The 19,621-nt window shown below is 40.5% G+C and overlaps 2 protein-coding genes across 4 annotated transcripts in view; one reads left to right on the top strand and one right to left on the bottom strand.

Moving 5' to 3' along the window:
• The window catches only part of SNX24 (sorting nexin 24), a 93,087-nt gene extending 84,576 nt beyond the window's left edge, over positions 1–8,511 (top strand). For all 3 annotated transcript variants that reach the window (XM_020790652.3, XM_078386236.1, XM_072992423.2), the window contains 4 exons: positions 3,197–3,291; positions 4,315–4,347; positions 5,370–5,434; positions 7,685–8,511. In XM_020790652.3, the coding sequence (XP_020646311.1) occupies positions 3,197–3,291; positions 4,315–4,347; positions 5,370–5,434; positions 7,685–7,755 (264 nt within the window). In that variant the 3' untranslated portion in view covers positions 7,756–8,511. The remainder of the gene's footprint in view (positions 1–3,196; positions 3,292–4,314; positions 4,348–5,369; positions 5,435–7,684) is intronic.
• Positions 8,512–9,505: 994 nt separating this feature from the next.
• Positions 9,506–19,323, bottom strand: PPIC (peptidylprolyl isomerase C). Its single transcript, XM_020790651.3, has 5 exons — positions 19,130–19,323; positions 15,508–15,621; positions 13,232–13,325; positions 11,522–11,706; positions 9,506–10,356 (listed from the first exon to the last, which is right to left on the bottom strand). Exons 1-5 carry the CDS (start codon positions 19,253–19,255, stop codon positions 10,222–10,224), a joined length of 654 nt encoding a protein of 217 aa, XP_020646310.1. The 5' UTR covers positions 19,256–19,323; the 3' UTR covers positions 9,506–10,221.
• Between the last annotated feature and the right edge of the window lie 298 nt (positions 19,324–19,621).

Raw genomic sequence — 19,621 nt, 5'->3', positions numbered from 1 at the left:
TTTGTGCCAACTAAGTTGTGTAAGAGAGACATGGTGGTGCTGCAGGTTAAACCACAAAAGCCTCTGTGCTGCAGGGTCAGAAGACCAGCAGTCGTAAGATCGAATCCACGCGACGGAGTGAGCTCCCGTCGCTTGTCCCAGCTCCTGCCAACCTAGCAGTTTGAAAGCATGCAAATGCGAGTAGATAAATAGGTACCACCACGGTGGGAAGGTAATGGTGTTCCATGTCTACTCGTGCTGGCCACGTGAACACGGAAACTGTCTTTGGACAAACGCTGGCTCTGTGGCTTGGAAACGGGGATGAGCACCGCACCCTAGAGTCGGACACGACTGGACTAAATGTCAAGGGGAACCTTTACCTAAGTTGTCTAAAACTACTGTAAACAGATGTGATGTATTTCCATACCAAGCTAGGCCAAGTTGAACACATATTACTTTCAAACATCTTCTGTGAGAACTTTGGAATCCAAAAGCCAATATTTAAATAGGTAGTATGTTTGGCCAGAGCTTGACAAAACTAACTAGTTACTGGACCCTACAATTAATTTTTCAAAACCAGATAGGACAAGATGATGGCTTCCAGCACTTTGATTGACCTCACAAGAATAATTTCCCTAGATTTAGGAATACAGGGGCGAGGGTGAGAAGGAGGCTGTAGGTAGCCTGTAGGTGACACTTTGCCCATCCTTGGCCTAAACCATAATTAAGATTAATCACAAACCACAGTTAACTGAAAATTAGAGCAAAAATTTCCAATATAACAGCCACAGTGGAGGAAGGATGGTTTGGCATATGATCCTAAGGCTCAGGTACATCATTTTAAGCTACAGGGTTACTTCGGAACTAAGTCAAAAGGAGGTATTGAAGTGATCAAGATTGTGGCCCATGTTGGCTCTTGTAAACTTAAATGGCCTACAGACAAAACTCATATCTAAACATTTTTTCTAGAAATTCTAGATGAGTGACTCATAATTCTGTTTGTATGATTGGAATATATTGTTATGCCATTCACATACCCTTTGTCTTGCATCCTCTTTCACCCTCCCCTTCCCATGGACAACTAGAATGCAAGGCGAGATGAATTTTACAGCAGCAGAGTGCTGATTTTACAAAATGCAAATAGAGGAGGCATTTAATGCAGAATTCTCATTTAAAGGTGAAGTGAAAGGCTTTGTACCTGCCTGAATCCCAAGGTTTTGTCTTAGCTGTAAGAATGAATATAATTATGGAGATCTATTTCAAAACTGCCTGCTTCCTTCTCTGAGCTACTTAGTCGGATGTTTGAAAATGTTAACATTGCAGAAATCTGTTCCAATCTGCCCAGATATGAGAAAAGTTCCTTTTTAACTAGAACTGACAGAAAATATAGGTAGGCTGGCCGTTGGCCAGTTGGCTAGGTTTTCATGGGAGTATGGTGTAAAACTGTAGTCTCCTTTCTCTGAAATTGGCTTAGTAATGTTACCATGATGGTGGTTCAGCTTCATCACAAGTATCCTCATTAAGCACCTGACATCCATCCATTTCCCTTATTGCCATCTTGATGTAATAAATGCTTGGCTTTATTGGCTCTCCCTGGCAAAATAGAAATATCCTGATTTCAGATCATAAAAGAGATGCTGTGGAGCGTGGTCATAAATCACAAAAGAAAACTCATGTGGGCATTTTCTTCTTTTCAAATGTATTTTGTGTCTCATTTATTTTCCCTAACTGGTTTTACTTTTGTCCCAGATAAATGGCATTTACTCTCCTTCCGTTCCATTCAAGCTATATAGGCAGCGGAGTTAATCACCAATAAAGTACACTATGTTAACAGATCAACATATGAAAGTACTCGTGAACTATGGAATACTTACAATTTACTAGAACACTATTTCTTGGTGGTTATAGACATCTATAGGGACATGGTGGCGCTGCGGGCTAAACTGCAGAAGCCTGTGCTGCAGGGTCAGAAGACCACGCAGCCGTAAGATCGAATCCACGTGACAGAGTGAGCGCCCGTCGCCTGTCCCAGCTCCCGCCAACCTAGCAGTTCGAAAGCATGTAAATGCAAGTAGATAAATAGGGACCACTTTGGTGGGAAGGTAACAGCGTTCCGTGTCTAAGTCACACTGGCCATGTGACCACGGAAGATTGTCTTCGGACAAACGCTGGCTCTATGGCTTGGAAACGGGGATGAGCACTGCCCCCTAGAGTCGAACACAACTGGACAAAAAATTGTCAAGGGGAACCTTTACCTTTACCTTTATAGACATCTATAGCAGAGCTGTACTTGGTGGGAACTGGGAATGTTTTGTGGATATGCACCCATATTTGCATACCTTGCTTCGGAATATATATTAAGCTTACTCTCCTGGTAAAAGATCTATTCTTCATTAATAGTGGTTGTAGTATACAGTACAAGAAGAAAAAGAAGAAACAGGTTTTTTATCCTACCTTTCTTCCAGAGAACTCATATTTTTCCATTTCATCTTCACAGTCCTGTGAATTAAATTTGGTTGAGCAAAATCTTCACTAAACAGAATTTGAACTAAGCTCGGTCAGTCAAAACCTGATAATCTGTCCAGCAAAAATATGCATTCTGTTTCTTTGGTTTTTTTGTTAGAAGATGGAGCTAGCTTTTGAATCCATCACTGGTATTTTCAAATTTGAATTTGGTAATGTTGTTACAATACATGAGTTACGTGAAAGCTTGAGTTCCTATCTCCCGCTTTGTGTTAAATCTGTTGCCCCCCCCCAAAAAAAAACAGTTTTCTAACCAAATTCTGATAGATTTAGTAGACATTTTTCATGAAAATTAAGCACTTAGCCTCAGTACTGTTGAATACCACACACAGGACTGGTGTTTCTGCGTCAGAGAATTTCAGAGGTCACTATCACTGTATAGATGAACCAGTGCATTGTAAGATGATCTGTCAAACCAAATGCTTGACTCACCTTGTTAACATGCTCCTAATCTTTCCTTAATGAAACCAGCTAGGCCCTCCCCCCCCCCATCCTCTGGAGGTTTCCTCTTCTTCGCTACTGTGATGGATGAGACTCTTTCAGATACTAGAAATGAAGTGGTTTTAGTTATTGGAACTGTTTTTAAAAGAGAACCTTTCCTCCCACAAAAGCCATCTCCTCTTTATTTCTACAATGGCAATTGCATGGTTTGTTTTACTGTATGCATTATCTTGACCTTTTGTTTTTATTATAGTGTATTATTTTAGAAAATGAGGAGCTTCCTAAAATTTTTCTTGATTTCCTCAACGTTCGTCACTTCCCTTCTCTTCCAAAAGCAGAAAGTTGTGGGTAAGACTTTTACCTAAAAATCTCAGAATGTTGCATCCAACTCATGTATGCCTGGTCCCTTACAGCAGTGGTCTCCAACCTTGGGCCTCCAGATGTTCTTGGACTTCAACTCCCAGAAATCCTGGCCAGCCAAAGTGGTGGTGAAGGCTTCTGGGATTGGTAGTCCAAGAACATCTGGAGGCCCAAGGTTGAGGACCACTGCCTTACAGTGAAGATAGTTTCTCACTCTGATACAAATTCACCGGCTCAAACTAGGCATCACAAGTCTGTAAACTATAATTCCATATCATGGTTGAATTTGCATTTGAAGGTGGTTAGAAAAATTGGACGGGGTGCTCCAGTAGCTCAGCTATGCAGATGAACTAGAAAGATTTTCCTTGGGTTTTTACTTAAAATTATTTGTTGATTTGCATATGAACTTTTAAGCGCCATTGTTAAAAGTTTTGCAAGCCACCTCAAGTGACTCCTTTTGAAAAAAACATTGTTTGCTTGTAAAATGTTCTTAGTTGAGAAGCAGGCTTTGGAATGTTCTCTCCTTGTATTTGATTATTGTCTTACCATTTTCAATAGAAGAGCAGAGGAAATACTTAAAATGAGACTGAGTTTCTTCTAAATGTCTTAGTTCAGCATTTTGTCCCTTTCTGTGATTGCCTCCAGATGTATTAATTCAGCTCCCCTGCTGAGACAGGCATATTTGTGTTAGGTGGAAGGAGCATTATCTGTATGTGCACTTATTTGAATGGGAACGAGCATGTTTCTGTGGGGTTCCATTTTTTCACCAGCAAAAATCTAGGGTTAGATTCTTCCCACAAAAACAAACTCTTGTATGGTTAACTTATACCATTGATATAAGATAACCTATATCAGAGAAACACTGCTAAAACAAAGCTACAGTAAAATGGAATTTTATCTTGCATGGTAAAAAAAAACTCCAGCTCTTTGTGCATAGGCTTTGCGTGTTCAATATGCTTAGGAATTTCAGATCAACGCAGTAAAACCAATTTTATGTTAATTATTTTTCAGCTCTTTTGAAGAAACAGAATCTGAAGAATCAAGGTAAGCTGTTCACCATGCTAGTGAAAGTAGATGTGCTGTAAACATTATTGTAATAAAATGAGGGAATTATTGTTTTTAAAGACCACATTTAATAATATTCCAGCAAAATAAAATATTTTGTATCTGTTCTGAAGTTGTTGTTTCAAGATTTATAGATTTATTACCCATCTGAATTATTAAACTGATCAGGAATTTCTCACATTGAAATGAATTGAAGTCATTCATGGAGTAGATCCATTGAAATCAGTGGGAGAGGTTAACCATGACTAACTTACACTCCCAGTATAATCTAAATTGATAATTATGAGAGCTGACTGTTTAAGACTACACTTCTATGCACACATGCTTAAATCCATCAAATGCAATAGGACTAGCCTTTAGGTAGACCTGAATAGTCATGTCCTGTAAAGCAATTTCAAGTGCAGAATCTTCCATTTCTATAAATACATGGTCCAGCTCTCTCTCTCTCTCTCTCTCTCTCTCTCTCTCTCTCTCTCTCTCTCTCTCTGTGTGTGTGTGTGTGTGTGTGTGTGTGTGTGTGTGTGTGTGTGTGCGCGCGCGCGAAACAGTTTAAAATGTACAGTCTTGAACTGATCAAAACACCCAAAGGCAATTCAGCAGCTGAAACAAGTTAATGTTGAAATTTTTTAATGGGGCGGGCATTGTACTGTAAGTTGCTGACAATTACAGTTTTGTATTACTTGCTTTATAATGGGATCATTCCAGACCAAACAACATAAAAACCATGACAGTCTTAGGGTTGTATTCTTAGGCTCATTTACTAAGGCATAAGTCTCATTGAACTTGGCTGAATTTGCTTTTGAGTAAATATGCTTAGTGCCATGTTACATCTAACCCTTTATTCCTCAAGGATGGGTTCTTTCTCCTTTTCCATAAAACTGCTTTATATAAACAAGCATTATGCTTAACCAGCTACATCATTTCATTTTATCAAAGCTAGTTTGTAGTGTATTCAGTTTACTATCCCTTGATGCTGACATTCCTGTTCTTGACCTTTCTAGCAAACTGTCCCACCAGCCTGTGCTGCTGTTCCTAAGGGATCCATATGTCTTGCCTACAGCCAATGGTAATCAAACCTGTCATCTGTTAACAGCTCTTTACTGATCTGACCCTGCACCACAAAAACCACGTTGTTATTAATACATGCTGAGGCCAAACTCTAATTTGGCAGCACATCAGGATTTGTTCTTTTAAGGCTGTTTAAAATAATAGCTGAGAAATTAGGGTTCTCTACAGAAAGGGGTAACACTCTTAAAAATAAAAACTACAAAGAGGTAAATTCTAAAATACTGACATTGCAATTTGTCAAAATATTAATGGATTATGATTGCCCAGCATCAGTGTTAAGGCTCTATTGAAGAAGTCACTTCCCCTAACATAAAAGATATATTTGAATTGATGGTAATATCATAACATGTACAGTGAGAAAACAAATATTTGAATAAAAATTATCTTCTTTATTTATATATTCTTTTCAATATAAAATGGGGATGTAAAGATAATCATCGTCATCATCTTAGAACTGCAGATCTGGAAGGGACTCTATGGATCAAGTCCAGCCCCAGATAACTGATGTGATCAAAAATATTTATTCTCTGCCATTAAAATATGTCCAGATTTCCTCCCAAATCAATGGGCCAAGAATGTGATAGGTACAATTTTTTGCTGCACAGTTGCCTATGAAAAGTTAGATCATCCTGATCTCATTAGGCTTTTGGTCAAGTGACACATGGCGTGTAAATGCCAGGATTATAATGCAGAACAACCTATTATTTTAAAACAACACCAATCTGTGGCAGAGCCCAGATTGGACTGCAGTGTGCAAGGAGTTTAAATCATCTCACAGTCTCCAATATAAATGTCCAGAACAAAAGAGGAGGCACCACATGTTAGGTACATCCTGAATGCTATCACTTCCATTTGTTTTATGTGAACTTGAATTTGGAACTGCCAGTTTTAGTTAAGAGTGACCAGCTAACCTCCTGCAGCAGCCTCAGGACCAGATCAAGGTTGTGATGCTATGAGGCAGAAGCACTGTGTCCCATGTCCCAGCAGTTTCATATGCCTCAACTTTGTCTTGTTTCTCTGCACGGTTGTTATCTAAGCATCCTGAAAGGGTCTGCACTTCCAACAAAAGGGCAAAGGAAGGAGTTGGTGGGAAATCTGAAATGCTTTGTTAGGGGTGGAAGAATAATTAAGGAAGCCACTCTTTTATTTTCCCCTTGTATATGTCATCCGTGACCTGTAGTTCAAGCTGGGGGAAAGCTTCTTCTCTCTTGCCCCTCCCCCTCCAATCATGGAGCCACCCCGACCTATTTCCAAGCACGGTAGTACCACAGCACTGTATTCCTCTCAAGATTAAACTGCTATCCATCAGTAATTTTAACTGTCAGATGAACAATTATTAAATTCAAGGCCTTTCCTCTTTCCACCCGCACCCCCCCCCCCCAAAATGACCCAAAAGCAACCTGGTTTTAAATCATACTCTTTTTTTTTTTTAGAAGTCTGAACTGCTAAATAGTAAAAAAAAATGCATCAGTATTTTAAAACAATTCAACTTGGTTTTGGTCTCTGTGTTTTGCTTATGTTAATACATATTTCTAGAATTAATACCAATAGGAGAAAACGCTAGCCCTTAGTGCTGAGAGAATACAATTAATGCTTTAAGCCCTACGCAGAAAGACATGTTCTTTTTTTTTAATTCATTTGTTCACCTGAGAGTATCTTCTTCATGTTAGGTTTTTAATTTTAATTAGTGTATATGCTGTTGTAATTGGTTTTACCAATATGGGGCCTTTAGATTGGGCTTTATATAAGAAACCCGTTATGTTGACCGGATGCTTGTCGGCTTGTAGGGATGCTTGTGTGATGGTTTAAGCCTCTTCCAGTCAACTTGGACTAAACACTGCTGTAAACTGCAATGGAAAAACTGCTATGAAGTATTCCCTGTAGAAATCTTGGAATTCCTTCAAGTGTATTGAGATTTTGTTAGAAATTGGATTGCCAGTGTAATCCATCTTCCTTGTGAGAAAAGATTCAGATAAAGAGCTGGAGCCTAGCAGCATTAAGTATTAGAACATCCCTTTAAATCAATAAGCTACAAATCTGGCAGTGCATTCAAGCAATGCCCACTGCTACACTAAAGTGGGTTTAGTGCTGAAACAGCATTACTAATAACACAATCCTGAGCATAGATAAACATGGTGGTGATGCAATATCCTAAATTACATTGGGCCGTGCCTTGTTAAGTTCTACAAAAACATTTATATTGTATTGACATATGTAAGAAAGCAGTTTTTCTTCTCTTTTTTTCCAGATGACTTTCCAAATGTAGTTATTGAAGGTGTTCTTCATGGATTGTTTTATCCTCACCTGCAGCCCAGGTAGAAAATGGGTTTGGATGGATAGTAACTGAAGTAAATTCAAGACCTCTTCCTCGATTTGGATTTTTAGTGGAAATCTAAAGAGTGGAATGTGGCAACAGTTACGTTTAACAATGGAACATTTACCCTTTCTGAAATCAGTGAATCACTAATATTGCTGCTTTTTTAAAAAGCTGAACAGAAGAAATACTACTCTGAAGACTAATTCTACTTAACTCTAAATATTTAAACTGTAGAATAGCTGATGTGTATATACTGAATTACACTAACCTCTTTGTCATTTGATTGTTTTTAATATAATAAGCGACTACACTAAACCTTTGTAGCATCCACTGCTGGCAGTGGATAGTCAACATTCTAGCACATGCAAGACTAAATAATGCAAATATTTAGATAATAATTGCCAAAAATGGAGATGCAATATAAGCTTATTGTATCAGTATTTCCAGTGTTGTATCATATCTGTGTCATCTGACGAAGGATTGGACATGTTCATATGCTTGAAACCAGGTTCAAGAGTTGCTTTAATTTACTTCAGGGCCCTGGCTACAGTCCTTGGGCTTCCAGATAATAATGTGCTTGTTTAGCATAACTCTCCCATGTTAGTTAACCTGTGCTACTCTGTAAAAGAAAACAAGCAGTAATGTGATTAATTGGGGAGAGGGGGGAAGATATCATGCATCAGAAGTCAACTGTCCAAATAAATACATGTCTCTGTTTTGCAAGATGTTGGATTCCAAAGTAAAACATTATGTAAAAATTGTTGCTGCTTTACTTGCATTAGTTTTCAGTCAATTTCAGGTTGAATGATTCCCAGCTGAATTTTTTTTTTGCCCATCCTTATGCTCCATTCCTTGGATCTCTGCATTGTACATCAGGCGTGGGCAACTTCTCAGGGTTCATGGACTATTTTCCTCCCTCCCTTGGTTCTGCATAGGCCACATCCTCCCTCCAGCTCTATGACCAAAATATGCCACAATGATCAACTGCATGCCCAGAATATTCTGGAGCCATGATTTGTTCTCCACATCCAATTCTGTACTTTGGGGTACAGTAATTTTTTTTACATTTAATTGAAACAGGAAGTCACTAATCCACAAAAGGTGGGATCAGGAACACAAAGGGTCTGGGAGTGGAGATGCTGGGAGCCAGGATGAGAGGGCAATTTTCAGCCCATGGCCTCAGGCACCTGTGCATTGTATTGTCAAATTCAAGACTGAGATGGCTATTCTTTTTCATTGTAAAGTTGCAGCTGAAACCCAGAACAGCTGGAGCCTGTATTATAGCTGACAGTAATCCTAGGGGAGAGAACCAAGTGTTTCTGGTAGAACGCTGCTAGCACAATGGACTTAGGGCATCAATTTGTAAGGCAAGGCTTCATATTAGAGTAATCTGGTTCTTTATTCCACTTTCTGTCCACATGCCCGGGGCAGTGCTGACAAAAGGTTAAATGACTTAATCCACTCCTTGCCTCCAGATACCTGTTTTGAAAAAGATACTCACTGAAGTATTATTAGCTATCTAGAAGGAAATGCTTCTGAAGGCTTCCAATAAACATAAAGACCACATTAGAAAAACCTTCCATTGCTAACAAGTGGTCACTTACCAGCTTCCATTTTTCTAGATAAATAAAACAGTGAACACATGCTAATAATTTTTCTACAACCTGGGTCATAATTATAGCTGTATTGTGCTAAGAATAGGAACAACCCTTTAAAAACTAATTACTGACATATGGCAAAAACTGGACAATATTTTTACAAAGCAAGAAGAGTTTTAATGTCTGTATAAAGTAGTACTAAATAGCAGGGAATAAACAAGAGCCTCATTATGAGTAACAAAATTCTTAATAATATGGTAGACATTTTGTATATATTGCAGTTCAACCAACCAAAACTCAATTATTTAGTAGGATAGAGAAAATATATATGTTCATTATTTGTGCAGGAATGGCTGTGGGTATTTTCATTAATAATATCCAGAGTGCAAACATTTGGAAAGACAATTGCTCACAAGTATTTTTTTGATGATAGATAAGAAAACAATGCTGTGCAATATGACCAGAAGATACAGATTTTGAACCCTGGGAAAGCCACACAATATGTGACATCAAAGAAGTTGTGCTGAATGAGGGTCTTACTTATTTTGACATTGCCCATGGGAAACGTTTTATAAATTAATTAACTGAAGATTTGTCAAAAGATTTTATAAGTAAGATGAAATGTCAGTTTGACCAGAGGATAAAGGGGAGCTGTTAATACTTTTGGTAAAAGTAGAGTATAAACCATAACAGGAATTTAAACCACCTCTCCTAGACACCTTTACTTTCTCCAAAGGACAAAGGCAACAGCAGAGTCTTCAGGTGTTTGTGGTGACAGCTCATCCCATTTGTTCAAAATCCTTTTTAGATTAATAGTCTATCAGAGTTGATCCAGAGGAGATGCCTGTTGCTGTTTGGCTCATTCTGCTGTCAACTTGTCCAGTCATCTACTTCAACCACAAATGGTTCTTTTACATCTATTTTCCCGCTGTTTGCAATCACACAGTCTTGAAGAGGCCGGTCACGTTCATCTGTTGGCTGAAGTTCTATTGCATGTACTACTGACTAAAAAGGAAAAAAAGAGAAGACTTGTTAATGATGAAGAAAACTTAAAATATCTTACCTGATCTATATTACTTAATACGAAGCTATCTATATGGATTGGCCATCTCCATGAACACCTACAGCAGCATCTAAAAACAACCCAAACATTAAAAACCTAGAAGACTGAGCAGCTTTTCATCTTATGCTGGGAATAAAAGCAAGAGGAAATTCAAGGTAAGTTTCCCTAGAGAAGGATTTCCATCATATGTATAGAACTATTGACTAAGCTGTTTTCCAGTTGCTGTGGTGTGGTATATAAAAAGATGGCACCCAGGATGACATCAAGATATGTATTGACAGCAAATGTTTATATTATTTATTTATTTATTTATTTAAAAGCTGCCACCTTTCAGAGTAAACTCTCCTAAGACAACATACATGATAGCTTATGGAGAATGTAAGACAGCAGGTGTAGTTCTACTCATGTCACGCTGATGGGTACTTTACGGGCCTCAGTACTGTATAATATTGAACTAAGTGAGGCCTTGGTTTTATCCAATATGATTCTTCTTGTCTCCTCTACAAAACTTAAACAAGCAAAATGAAACACTGATTAAAACTTAAAACAGAACCATCAGTACAATATTCACACAGTTTCAAAATCAGTAATGGTGGGATCCAGTGTTATTACTCACATCCCATGATACATAGACTTTAAAGGCAGATACTGTAGTAGTACTTTAAATCATACTCAGGAATAGCACATCCAGGATGTCATCCATGTGTTCCCAATGATTAGCTCCAGCCAACCTGGCAGATCAGAACCTGGCAGATCAGCTACCATTTGAGTAAGTAGCTGTCTGTGTGACAAAATTATTATTGTAGATTTTAATTGTGTTTTTTAAAAAATCCATTTTGTGCACAATATACTGTGAGCCGCCCTGAGTAGACTCCTGGCTAGAAGGGCGGGATAAAAATCTAATAATAATTAAATAATAAAATAAAATAATAGGCAGCTGTCCCTCACTTTCTGCAACAGGTATAACGACACTTGTTCAATAATCCATAAACACCTGTAAGGCAGATGCTATATGCTAAAAATGAAGTAGTTATGTTTTCAGAACCACAGCAGCCCACGACCAAAAGGACTGTGTTGAACTAATGAAGAAAAACATTTTTAACTTACCATGCCATCAATGACTTTTCCGAATACTACATGCTTTCCATCTAACCAACTGGGCCTTGTCACAGCAATGAAGAACTGTGAACCGTTAGTATGTGGACCTGAATTAGCCATGCTGACCCAACCAATACCATAGTGTTTCAGTTTAAAGTTTTCATCAGGAAACCTGTCTCCGTAGATGCTCATTCCTGGGAAACAAAACATAAAGTTTCAAAGAAGCTACTTCAACACCCAAGCATTTAAAAACTTAGTGTTTGTTTGGAGATTGCAAGACCATGTGCAGACCTGCACAGCTGCCTCTGCCAATAAGATGGCCAAAAGACACTCTCTAAGCATCAGCAACCAGAATTGATGCATCTTATGCATCAATGAAAAGAATCCTTTCATACAGCATAGTTAGGAACTGGACCATTAAAGCCACACGTTTTATGGCAAAGAGAGAAACTGAAAATCTGTAATGTTCCTTTGTTGGTGTATCTATTAAAATGCATTGTTGAAAAAAGGGCACAACTTCCAACACTGGTTTAATATCACCCTGTTCCAGTTTTAGGTTTGTGAAAATAATGGACATCCTACAGGGTAGTTTGCACCACTGACCCATAGACAGAATGTGAATGGATTTGGGTTTCACTGCTGTTCTTTAACAAAGATTGGCACAGGCAGTTACACACATTCCCCTGAGTACTCGATTCATAAACACTGTTTTCAAAACCCTGAGAGTGCCACCCAACAGAAAGTTCATTGCCAAATCTGAGCAGGGAATGTGCAAGCAGAAGTTAACTTCTACCATAGCTAAATCAAGACAACTTGTTTTCTAAATCATTTTTCAATATGATGACTTAAGTCTTTAGTGCAAAGCACTGAACAGACAATAGAGACAACTGGTCTTATTCCCAAGTAACTGTAGGGAGACGTGAACATGATGTTAAAGGTAAAGATAAAGGTTCCCCTTGACATTTAATCCAGTTGTGTCCAACTCTAGGGCGCAGGGCTCATCCCCGTTTCCAAGCCGTAGAGCCAGTGTTTGTCCGTAGACAGTTTCCATGGAGACTCTTAATTCAAGAATACAAAGGCCCAAGTAAATATGTAGGACTCTTCCTTCAATTTACAGGTATAATATTTTTGACACAGCAAAGATGTGTTTAGCTCAATTTTGCAGCCTGAACTCCGCTTAAGTTGCTTGCCCTATTAAAATTACCTATTTAGACATGATAATTGAGAGAAGATTGATTTATGGTACACTATGTAGCTCAGGTGGGCAAAAATGTAATCTAAAAGCCACGATGCCCCCGAGGGACCCAAATGTGGCCCCTGGCATTCATGCGGCTACCCAGCATCCCCCTTATTTTTTAAATAAATTACTTCAAATCTGCATGTCCTCTGAGGGGACTTTGGCATGGGTGGACAGCAAGCATGGCTAGACACTGCCCCATACCCCACCAAATATTGCACATTTTTTTAAAAAAACACTTTTTTGTATGAGAAAATATAGGCAATTTCCCCCTCAGTTTTTGAAGCCTTTCTAAAGAAAACTAATTTGGACATAACCTTCAGATCTGTGGAGGTTGTGCACACCCCTGATGTAGGGTCAAATTTTCAGTAATTAATTTATTTTGAGTAATTAATTTGGCTAAACGTGCATCAGTTGGACTCCAGAATCTTGCATGTTTTCATCTGTTTTGTGGTTTTTATTCATAGAGAAACTAGTCATACCTCCTGTGCCATCTCCAGCTGTGAAGTCACCTCCCTGAATCATAAAATCTTTGATCACACGATGGAATTTACTTCCTTTGTACCCAAAACCTTTCTAAAAGACAAAGTTCAGAATGATAATATTGCCAGCTAGTAAGTCATTGTTAAGTTAAATACAAGTGATAGGACTAAATGTTCACAGAACAAGTAAGTCAAAGCAAGATCATTTAATCTCCATAGCATTTGTTTTAGTTAAATGAATGCTGAACTGCATCCTAAAATGTGTAAAAACTACACATAAGATTTCTATATTCTTGCACTGTGGTAATACAGAATAAAATTGTAAAGCAAAAACGGTATCCGGCCTTCATCATAATGTAGCAACAATGAACTGGAAGTCAAGATGCACAGCATTTGGATTATAGCTGATATAGAAAACTCCACATACACTCACTATATCTTAACTGCTTAATATATTCATTTTAATATTGTTAATTAATCCATACATTTTCATAGCTACATACATGGACACAATTAATGGTTGATAAAGTAAAGCAATAGTGGGTGAACTAGCAACTGAGCAACTTCTTCAGTGTAGGCCACAATCATATCCCACAAACAAGAGTAACACAAGCCAACTTAACATCCTGCCCACATGGAGGAAGAAAGTATACAGAAGGGAGCTGTGGGACTGTGTTGCTCAGGATTCCAGAATCTGGAATATGCAATTGGGTCCAAGACAAGGTAGGGCCAGCACCTGTCTGCACGCTGCAACTTCAGGTAACAGCCACTACAGTGCTTCCTTACTTAAACCCCAAAGGCACCTGTATGTAGTTGGTTACCACACACACCCATCTGCTTTACCAAGAATAACAGCAAAATGGCATTGTACGTATTAGAATAATACACTAGGAAAATCCAGGTTCGTTTACCCACTCAGTATTTGGCAGCTTGGTATATTTCAGACCAACCTATCTTGTATAGTTGTTAGAAGCAGCTGTTCCTACCACTCTGAACTCCTTGTGTTTTTTTCCAGGTATCTAGATAAATATTAGATAGTGCCACAGACACAAGCACTGATCTATCACAGCATCCTTTTACTTACCTACTTGCAGCTACCAGCTTCCGTCGGCATACCCTCTCCCTGTGGACTTTTAGGAAGCAACTTAATTGCTTTTCAGGGAGACTTTCCACACCGACCCCAACTGTTCACCTTCCCTCCTTTCTTTCCCCTCCTTCCCTACCCTCTTTTCCTCCATCCATTCTGGGATTAAGTCAGTACCATCTGGGTTGTTTTTTTAGGGTTATTGCTGTTGGTTTTAATATCTCTATTTTTATTTTAGTTTTCTGTTTTACAAGTTGTAACCTGCCCAGAGCAGTGCTGTGATACTGATGGCAGAGGGATACAAAAGGAATGAATGCATGCATGCATGCATTTTATAGATAGATAGACAGATAGATAGATAGACAGACAGACAGACAGACAGACAGACAGACAGACAGACAGACAGTGGTGCTTCACTTAGCGATGTTAATCCGTTCCGGAAAAAACATCGCTAAGTGATTTCATCGCTAAGCGATTTTTAAAAGCCTATAGGAACGTATTAAAACGCGTTTAATACGTTCCTATGGGCTAAAAACTTACCTTAAAGCCAAATTCCTCCATAGCGGCGGCCATTTTGGGTGCCTCTATAGCGAGGCAAAACAGCGGCGGCAAATTTTTTTGCGGCGGCGATTTTGGAACCGCCGATCAGCTGTTTAAAAAAGTTCGCTTTGCCATGATCGCTTGCCCGCGATCATCGCAAAGCGAATTTTAGCCATAGAGGACATCGCTAAGCGATCGCTCCAGCGATGGCCAAAAGTCCATCGCAAAGCGATTTCATCGCTCAACGGAGCAATCGCTAAGCGAGGCACCATTCTGTGTGTGTGTGTGTGTGTGTGTGTGTGTGTGTGTGTGTGTGTGTGTATCTATATATCTATATCTATACACACACACACACACACACACACACACACACACACACACACACACACACATACATGCAACCTGTTCCACCATAGAACAGCTAACCTTTAGAACAAGGTTGACAGGTAGTATAGGTGTGCTTCTGGTGCAATGAAAGTCTCAGGGCAATCCTGCTTCAGTTCCAAATGGAAGCAGAAGTCTGGCACTCCTATTTTCACAATCACAAGCGGGGCAACTAATTTCTTACCATCCATCCAGTTTTGTAAAGTTAGCTGCAGATACTTGTGATTTCAATAAAATGTAAATATACGACTTTTTATAAAGCGCTTACTTCTCCAGTTGCAAGTTTTACGAAGTTTTCTACCGTCTTTGGTACTACTTTCCCAAACAAGCCAATTACAATTCTTCCAGCATCTTTGCCACCAATCTGTATATCAAAGAATACCTGGAAGAAAAAAACAGAAATAAAGATGAATCATTTCCAGTATAATAGACCACCATTAAAATAGGATGAAGGAAACTGGACTGGATTCAAGTATGACTTTCCGTTCACAGGAGCAATATTTCTGTGCACACAATGGATCTGACTTTCCAGTGGAACAAGCACAGACTCATGAATTAGTCTCGGGTTGAAACAGGTACATGTTTAAGCTGAGAACCTCCTTAACAATGATATTTTAACACCTTTTAAACTGAGATTGGAATGCTTAAATAATTTCCATTTTTCTTTCTCTCATGTTTTACTTGAACCACTATTTCATCTGTTGCATCACTCAGGAAATTTGAATTAAGTGTTAGATTTTTGTGTAATAAAAGCAGTGAACTTCAAAAGTACAGTACTAATGTGCAGTGCTATCTATGGAATATTCACCCTGCAGTCAAATTTCCGCCTTTACCTAACAAATTCTACATGTTTCAGAAAAAAAGAATCATTATTTATAAAACTAAGCTGGATTCAAGCTTCAGTGACTGCCTACTGCTTTGAAAGCAAAACACAGAGGAATATTAAATTGAGATGAATGATCTGTGTTAATTAATACCAGAATGTCAATCCTTTACTGCATTTAAGGCCACGATTTATACCAGGCTGATCTCATAGTACCTACTCTCCAAAGCACTTCTTCCAAAATAGACATGTCAGGGAAACAAAACACAAGAGAGAGGTGGCAAAGAAGTGAGATGATCCAGCTTTCAGGAAAAAAACATTTCTCAGAACTGGGGGTCAGAGGTAGGGGTCCCTGAGCTCATAAGCACAGATGGTTAAATATAGCCAAATTGATTGCACATGCTCCAAAACAGAGACAAACATTAACTTATAGTAGGAGGAAGCATAAATATATCAATTAATCTTTCCAGGCTTTCTTTTAAATGACCATTTAAAAGGAAAAATCTGGGTTTCTCATCAGCTGCTGCTGATCTAATAACCATTGAAACTCACTATTTATTATAACATCTTGATCTATAAGGGAATTAAAATCCCTCCTAAAGTCTGTAGATTGTCAAATGCTGGAACACACCTGCCCGCTCCTCTTTTTTGCTCTGGCTAAAATACTGGAAGAACTGTATGCAGGATTTCTATAAGATTTCTATTCCTTAGCTGTAAACATCTGCATATTCCAGGAGATGCACATTTGCACAACTGGCATCCACTCTGCCATACACCATTGCATATCCAGATAGGCAGGCAATGTTTAGGTGTAAAAAGGCAAGAAACAAGAAGTTGCTGCCACTTTATAGAAAGGTAGTGTGAATGCAGAAAATGAATGACTATGCCACCAATGCTCTGCTCATTTCACCTTCTTGCATCAAACCAATGACTATTACTGCTAGGGCACAGAAAATGAAGTACACAGTTTCGCCATGTCACATGCGATATACCAGATTGTCTGAGGAAAGGGAAAACAGGTTCTGTGTTTCTTCAAATTGATGTATATAATTTCACTTGAAAGGTGCTGCTCAAACAAGGCTTTAATGTCAAAGACAGTAAGATATTATGAAAGCAGCGGTTCCCAACCTTGGGTAACCCTGGTATTCTTGGACTGCAAATCCCAGAAGCCTTCACCACCAACTGTGCTGGCTGGGGTCTCTGGGAGTTGCAGTCCTGGAACACCTGGGTTACTCAAGGTTGGGAACCACCTTTCTTTAAAAGAAAAAAAGAAAAAAACACACACACACACCCTAGGAGGGTACACAGACTATAAAGGGAAGAAAATTTAGATAGGCAACATGTGTCCATGAGATGTCATCTACCGTACATGTGCGGTTTCCTAAAATATAGGGACAGCTTGTCCAAATGTTTTTCCAGGGGGGTGAATTGTGTGGACTTTGAGTGCAATCCTGAAAAACAATACAATACTGGTCCTAAAAGGGATGACACCTTAACAGATATGGGAAGGGGTCCACCTAAGAAAGCACCTGCCAGGAAGGAAAGCAGCGCACACCAGAACTATTCTGCCTCAGTTGTGGGAAACTTTCTACCGAAGGTAGGGACAGACCTTCATCCCGTTTGTAGTACTCTATTTACTTCTTACAAGTACGAGTGTTTTCATATCATCTTCAATAACAGTTTTAGGGCAGGTTGTACAGAGAAGTGAACACTGCATACAAGAGTTATTTTTTGTGAACTTGACAAACTCCCTTTCCACAGTAGGGATTAACAAGGTACATACAGACACACTGAAATGACTCTGTCCCTTGGGGACCAGCTTTCCCAAAGGATGAAGGTAACTATCTTTTAATCCTTACGTTCATCACTAGGAGATGAAGAACTCTTTATGTGCATACACCTGATCCTATCAATTTTTCAGCATATTTCCTATTTTTAAACCTACATGAAAAAAACGTTCTTGGAAGCGAATCTTTTCCAGATTACAAGGCATGCACGTCTTTCCTCTTTGGCTAAAAGAAAAACACAACAGAACCAACTAGAAATGTTGAGAGCAAGCACTCAAGTCATTTTCTCTGCCCCAGCTCTTACTGAGCAAGGTTTGCTTTAGCCTCATTATGCTGGTAGGGTCTTGGAAAAGGTTGGCTTTTAGGTCATAGACACACTTAAGTCGTAGTCATGGTGCTGTGGCTTCAACCTTTCAGGTTGCTTAAACCTTTACTCCTTCCCAGATTTCTTTCTCCTCACTATATTTTCTTTGAGATATTAAGGGATGTGGCGAGGTGTATTCTAGGCATCTAAAGACGAACATGGCCTACAAAAAGGCCCGCGCGTCTTGCTGGGCATCAATGGAAGGTGTATGTAGTATTTCCAGTGCATGGATTAGTGAAGGACTGGTGGATCCCTTGCCAGCCTGAATTACAAATATTACACAGAGAGCCCGTGGTTCTCCTGGGGTGCCTCGCCAGCCTTGCTCCCCTCCATGGCAGCCACGGGCGACTCCCCTCCAGACCAGGATGCGTGTGGCCACTAATATCCCTCTTCCAAAAAACCGAGGAGAAGGGAAGGGAAACTCCTTGCACAGGCTGCTATTCTTAAAAGCACACATCCCAAGGTCGCCGCCGCCAACAGAGGGAGAGAAGTAGATTTACTACTTTTTTTCCTCCCCCACCCCCACCCCCGCAGCAGCTTTGGGGTTCCTGTGCAAAAGTAAGAGGCAGAACTCCCCAAAGTTGCAACGGCCAGACGACGACGCCCGGCACAAAGGAAAATTTGCAGAAGTGAAAATTGCGAAGCCCAGCAGCGAGACGTCCGAGGGGCAAAATCCCAGAGCCGTGCGAACAACTCCTGGAAGGTGGTGGCCTCGGAGGTCCGTCCTGCCACCCACCCACTCCCCCTCCCCCTCTCCCTTCTCCCTCTCCCCCCCGTGAGGCTTCGGGCTCCCCTTCCCAGCAAAGGGGCCGGAGGGAACAAGGGGCTTTCCAGAGGTCCCTGGACGGGGCGGGGGTTGCACAGCTGCCTCCGCCCCGGCGAAGGAGGAGGAAGGGGGAGCGTAGGCTCTATTCACCTTGGCGGTCACGGTGGGTCCTCGCTTCCTGAAGCCCTCGGCCCCGGGGAAGCGGCCCCCAAGGCACAAGAAGAGCCACAGGAACGCCAGCGGCGGCCAGCACGAGCGCGCCCCGACGCTCCCCATTCCTCGCCTCCTGGGTTCGGCCAAGGGCCCCTCCAGGCGCCTGCGCAGCTTCCCCCGGCCCGGCGGCCCCTCCCCTGCTGACACGGTGGCAGGGGGCGGAGCAGCGCGCGGGGAATTTAAAGTGCCGCCCCAGAGGCGGGCGGGCGAGCGGGCGCCTTGCTCTGAGAGGGATGGGCGCGCCTGACAAAGGGGGGGGGGGTTGTCCCGCGGGGGCCTTTGGGGGGCCGCGTGGGAGAAAGTGAGGCGAAGCGAAGGCAGGCTGTTTGCCTCAGCCGGGCTCCTTCAGGAGGCCGCTGGCTTGTGGCGCGACGGGAAAAGTGCGGGCGCCGCTCCGCGTGCTTCAGAGGCCGAGCGATCAAAAAGAGG

Source organism: Pogona vitticeps, chromosome 2, assembly GCF_051106095.1.
Source record: "Pogona vitticeps strain Pit_001003342236 chromosome 2, PviZW2.1, whole genome shotgun sequence".
Classification (NCBI taxonomy): Eukaryota; Metazoa; Chordata; class Lepidosauria; order Squamata; family Agamidae; genus Pogona; species Pogona vitticeps.
The sequence above is the reverse complement of the archived record's forward strand: the minus strand, read 5'-3'. Positions and strand labels throughout refer to the sequence as shown.

What these genes read in the sequence shown, in the direction of transcription:
- PPIC (XM_020790651.3), bottom strand. Translation starts at nt 19,255, where the DNA reads ATGGGGAGCGTCGGGGCGCGCTCGTGCTGGCCGCCGCTGGCGTTCCTG. An exon ending in GACCCACCGTGACCGCCAAG is followed by an intron (nt 15,622 to 19,129) that starts GTGAATAGAGCC and finishes TTTTTCTTCCAG; the next exon opens with GTATTCTTTGATATACAGAT. An exon ending in GAAAAGTCATTGATGGCATG is followed by an intron (nt 10,357 to 11,521) that starts GTAAGTTAAAAA and finishes TTTCCTTTTTAG; the next exon opens with TCAGTAGTACATGCAATAGA.